The sequence below is a fragment of the Periplaneta americana genome, chromosome 17 (genome assembly GCF_040183065.1).
Source record: "Periplaneta americana isolate PAMFEO1 chromosome 17, P.americana_PAMFEO1_priV1, whole genome shotgun sequence".
NCBI classification, from domain to species: Eukaryota; Metazoa; Arthropoda; class Insecta; order Blattodea; family Blattidae; genus Periplaneta; species Periplaneta americana.
This window is the reverse complement of record NC_091133.1, coordinates 17,328,889-17,334,888: the sequence shown is the minus strand read 5'-3', so window position 1 is coordinate 17,334,888 and position 6,000 is coordinate 17,328,889. Positions and strand designations below refer to the sequence as shown.

At 35.6% G+C, this 6,000-nt stretch overlaps 1 protein-coding gene across 1 annotated transcript in view; it reads right to left on the bottom strand.

Moving 5' to 3' along the window:
• Positions 1-1,518: 1,518 nt before the first annotated feature.
• The window catches only part of LOC138692634 (uncharacterized), a 94,448-nt gene continuing 89,966 nt past the window's right edge, over positions 1,519-6,000 (bottom strand). The window contains exon 9 of the mRNA XM_069815702.1: positions 1,519-4,593. Coding sequence (XP_069671803.1) covers positions 3,690-4,593 — 904 coding nt within the window. The 3' untranslated portion in view covers positions 1,519-3,689. The remainder of the gene's footprint in view (positions 4,594-6,000) is intronic.

Here is a 6,000-nt window from a genome sequence, read left to right as displayed (position 1 = left end):
TGCTATCATTTTATTGACCTGCCATGACAGCTCTGAAGTTCCATTTTCTCCAATTTTGTGCCAAGTTTATGTCAACATTGACACAGGAAAGACCTATACTTTACGCCAAGATTCTCACAAGATAGCTGAAGCCAAATTTATATTTATTTATTTACTCTGGTGGAGTTAAAACCATCAAGCCTTCTCTTCCACACCACTGGAAATGCAATACAACTAAAAGAAAAATGGTATCAATTGTAAAAAGTTACACTTTGGTTCAAGTTCTGAAATATGTTGTGGCTACACTTGTATATTTTTCTGCCAAAACGTAAACTGACATTTCTCAATTATAAATATTTGTCTATAGATATAGTACTCTATGTCCATTATAGTACACAATTTTCGGGCTTTTTTAAGGAATGGCCCTTTAAAAAAAAAAATTTGCAATAAATGCAAAACAATGTAAAAAAAAGCGCAATAATTTGAAGCTTAGCTTTTTATAACTTCAATATTAAACTTAGTTATACTGTAAGTTTCATGAAAATCGAATGACTTTATTGGAAACTGTGGTGTTATTTGTAATATTTTCAACTGCTGAACAGCAACTACCATTTATCACAAAAATTGAATTTTCTGCTCAATAAACTCATAGATTTCGGTAAAATTTTAAAGGGATCCATTCAATGAGGAACATAACAGACATGCAATGTCTCGGCAAAATTGGAAACGGTGAGTGACATGATGTGGATGAATTGACGTGGAATGACCTGTATTAACAGGAACATATCAAAACCAACACGTATCTTTGGTACAGTTTTACTTCTTTCCTACCAGCATTATATAAAGAATAGTTATAAGTTAGTCGAATGTCTAAATCCAAACTAAAAAAAAAAACATGCAGAAGCAAAGGAGTGTAAGTGCACCTTAGTTACTTTAGAGAAAATGTGATCGAAAGTTATCAGTTTCCGTAAAATCCATGATGTTTTAATTTTAAATGTTAATATGTAATGTGGTTAAAATATATATCCCTTTATCACTAAAACTGTATATGCTTTAGTTTACCCAGGATGCACTTCACTAATTTTTTTAGAAACGTCACTCGTACCCCTTTGCTTCTAATCTCCTTATGTATGTTAAGTATAGTCGTTGGTTAAAATCCTGTTTACAGTATTGACATTTGTGTATTGCCTATATCATGTTATCTCAATTTATTGGAATCCCATATCATGGTTAGCGTGTGAGGCTTAACACAGCTCAAAAGAAGAAGTCTAGATTTTTTCAGGGATACAAAAATCTTAATAATATAGTAAAATGTGTGTGCAGAGTTTAACCATAGCCTATCTGGGGGGGAGGCAGAAAAGAAGGGAAAGTTAATTTTTCCGTGGGAGGTGGGACATAACAGGGCCTTTGTGATGAGGGATCAATTCAATGTTATATCTTCAACTAAAACAGAGGACATCACAATGCAACAAACACCAATATGTTACGTGGGATTCAAATCCACGATCTTCCATGCAGCATTAAAAAGAAATAATTGAAAAAAAAAAAAAAGTTTATTGATAAATGAAAGACAGTTTGTCATATATTTCAGAATATTCATATCTAGATACAGTACACACATGTAAGTTAGCATCACACATCAATTATCACAGTGAAATGTGGTAATTAGTTTTTGAGCAAAGTTTATATAGTCACATTAGTGTCAATAAACTTTACTGGTCCCATCTGAAGGGCTTTATCATTATGCAACTTGAAGCACACAAAGTGTTCATTTGTGACTATTTCTACATATGAAGTCTTCAAGTGATTAAATACTATATTATATACATACATACAAAATACGAAGTTACAACTTCAAGATCAGCACCTGTGTATAAAAATAGGTTTCCATGCCTCTCTTCCAATGCATTCATGCACTTAGTATCTGGATCTTGTAGAATATACGTCTATAAGAAAATTCAGATCAGCAACATAAATCTTAAATGAGATAAATTAGAATATGAACACATACCCAAGTCTAATTAGGAGTGTAAGAGATTATAGAGGACAATGTGAAGTTGCCAACATAAACAATATTGGAGTAGAATTTTTAATAAACTGTTACTTAAGGGACTATGTAATTGTTATACATCATCATCCTTACAGGTTGTAGTCCTTTAAAGAACTATTATGGTCTACCAAAGTTTTCTTTACATCGTTTTTGAGGACCTTTTTCCTATTAGATTATAATTCAGGATTGTTTTTGGTATTCTATTGTTTAACATTCGATTTACATGTTGGAGCCAATTGCTTTGATATTGATGTATGTGATCCAGAACAGGTATCATTTGGACCTAGTTCAAGACATCTTCATTTCTTTTCCTGTCCATATATATATATATTTTTTTTTTTTGTTATAGAATTTAAGTAAACATAAAACAGAAGATATTCGATACAATACATGGAATATGTCACAAGTGTGAACACTTCACAAACTACGATACCTCTGTATTGGTAACATTTCTTAGTACAATTCAAAATTTTTATGTATATGATGGTAAATGTAAAATATATATGAAGAGAATAAGCTGAACATATTTTATGATATAACAAGTTGGCATCAAATTTACAGCACAATACTTTCTTTACAATTTAACTGTCTAATATGCGAATTTGTTGTTGCAAAGTATATAAACAGAGAAATAAAGTGAAACATGAAATTGTATTTTATCATACATGACTTTTCCCATAGTAACTGTATGTACTCCCATAACACAAAGGCTTTCCAAGGAAATGATACTGCATACCAACTGAGGGAGGATAATAAGACTCAGAAGAGATGGGAAAGTACGATTACCAGCTATCGAACATATCATATGAACATCAATTACAAAATGTTGTGAATTACACTACACAAAGAAAAGCAGTAGTTGCAGTAATCAAATTAGAACACGATTGTATTCCTGAGCATTATACAAATAAGGAATTTTGGATTTAGACAGATGCACAATTCTACTATGAACAAGGATCACTTGTCAATATTTGATAGTTTAACCAGAGATGGGAAAAATTTCACACATTTATATTGAGATGCCAGAAGGCAAATGGTTTGAAAGCACAAATTTGATGTCAATGAAAAACAAATAAAACAAACAAATATATGCTTTGAATGATTACAAAAAGGCACTTGGCTGGATGCAGTGAATTGCACAGGAAAAAAAATAATTTTCTCTTTTATAATTCTCGGCTGACCCACGTGTGTCCTTCTACCTCGTAACTCTAACACAACACTTCACTACATCCATTCACACTAATCAAACTTCATCTCTTAAGTGATTTCTGTTTAAAGTCAAGTGCTACATCTGTAGTACTTCATTTGTTAGGAATTTGAGTTGTTTAAAAATTGTGATAGTATTTTTAAGTTCATTGTTCATTACTTTTTTATAAGTGTAGGTCTCTATTGGAAAGCAAGAGAAAAAATGGCGAAAGCTACTTAAGTCTCATCACCATTGAACAACAAGAATAACAACTTTTTTATAAGTGTATTATATATGAGGCTGTACATGTGTACAATTTTCAACTGTTCTGTTACCTACTCTATTATTTGTAAGTCATGTTATTTTTATTAAATGAAGTTACATAATGGGGTAAATTTTAGGATCAGTTATACCGCTTTGTCTTTATATTAACCAACATGGAAAATATGAGTACAGAAACGATCACATGAGCATTCATGGTGTGGGGGCAATTGGAGGAGGTGTGTCTGGCAGTTGTGGTGCCAGAACAGGTCCTATAACAGGAATGTCTTGTGGAGGTGGCGGTGGTTGTTGTTGTGGTGGCAGTGCTGGAATTTGTCCATTATCTTCAGGTGGCTGAGGTGGGAGTGGTGGCTGCTGTTCTCGTAGCTGGCGAATAAAAAAAGGTGCTAGTCTTAGAGCATTTTCAAGATTGTCACCAAGATTTTGGGCTTCAAGATTTGCTTCCAATTGCAACACATTCATCACCTGTTCTTCATAGGGAAAGTTCTCAGGAGTGACACGAGGTGGTACATAATGGGCTAAATTCACAGGTTGAGGTTGAGGTTGAGGTTGAGGCTGAGGCTGAGGTTGAGGTTGAGGTTGAGCATGAGCATGAGCATGAGCATGAGCGTGAGGGTGAGGGTGAGGGTGAGGGTGAGGGTGAGGGTGAGGGTGAGGGTGAGGGTTAGGGTGAGGGTGAGGGTGAGGATGAGGTTGACGACGTTGAGCTTCCTGTCTATCTGGATTATTCATGCCGAAAGGCATTTCAACTCGTCCTGCTAAAACTCTGACTGCCATTTCAATTTCATGCACATCACCAACAGGTCCTACAAGGATGTGATATGGGTCAGGAATACGACGACGTCGATGACGATTAGGGTGATGGTGGTGATGGTGATGGTGGTGGTGAAGTCGAGGAAAAACATTATGAAGAGGGAGAGGGATCTGGTGAGGGAAATCTGGTTCATTCTGTCCATTTGCTGCAGGTAACATTTTTGTTGGATCGTGTTTCAGTTTCAAGTCTGGGTTCTTTGACTCAAGTTCTTTCTTGACCTTCTGTGCTTCTTTTCTAACAGCATCCACATGAACTGCATCATTGGTGCTGTACAAAGGACATCTGCAACATGGAATACAGAAAAGTGTAGTCAATCCAAACGACAAATGTCTGCAATTAAAAGCACTAAAAAGTTGCTGCATACTAAACAGTACAAATAATCGTATCAATCTATATGTTTCGGGTTTTTATCTTTTCACTTTGTTTAATGTTTATGTAAAATTGTGTTGTAATGATTTCAGATTAAAAAATGGGTTATAAATAGTCGGTGAGAGGACCTACTAAAAACTTTCATTTATACACTTCCAGGATCTAATAAATCTTTCACGTCTACATAACATAATAATTATAAACAGCTGACTTTTCCAGTAGTTTATTTATTTTTATTTTATTGGCTTATTTTACGACACTGTATCAACATCTAGGTTATTTAGCGTCTGAATGAAATGAAGGTGATAATGCCGGTGAAATGAGTCCGGGGTCCAGCACTGAAAGTTACCCAGCACTTGCTCGTATTGGGTTGAGGGAAAACCCCAGAAAAAACCTCAACCATGTAACTTGTCCCGACTGGGATTCGAACCCAGGCCACCTGGTTTCGCGGCCAGACGTGCTGACCGTTACTCCACAGGTGTGGACTTTTCCAGTAGTGTTACTTATATGTTATTTATAGTGTTACTTGGATCACTAGCTGTATGCGTGCACATGTCCACATGGCAGGAAATATGGCCAAGTTTCCACACTGTATCAATACCTATACTGTGATATTAAGCTTTTCGGCATCTAGTCACGAATTGCTAAAGATATTTCAATCGAGTTCGAAAGAAATTATGACATCAGTTGGCAGACACAAGAATGAAGGGAACTTCAGTATTTTATGTAAGTAATATGAGGGGTGATCAACTGAAAACAGGTCAGATGCCAAAAAGTATAATAGAACATTTATTACCTCAAAAGTAATCTCCAAACTGTTTATACATTTATTCCACTGCAAGACAAGATGATCAAACCCATTCTTGAAAAAGCTTGAGGGCTGTCTACCAAACCAGTTCTTTACCCATTCACACACATCTTCGTCTGATGCAAGACGAAGTCCACAAAAGTTTTTCTTCAACTCTCCAAAAATGTGAAAATTGCATGAGGAGAGATCTGGGCTGTAGAGGGGGTGTTGAAGCATTTCCCAACCAAATCTCTGAATCATATTCCTCACGGAATTGGCACTATGTGAGCAAGCATTATCATGAAGAAGGATAATGCCGTTTGATAGCTTTTCAGGGCATTTTGACTTAATGGGGCATCTCAGTTTCTGGAAAGTTTCTTCATAACGCTGTGCATTGGTTGTGGCCCTATGCTCGAGAAATTCGACAAGCAGAAGACCCCTACAATCGAAGAATGCCAACATGACTTTACCGGAAATTGTGTGTATTGCTTTGGACTTTTTTGGTGAGGAGAATCCATTGTCGGATCTGCCAT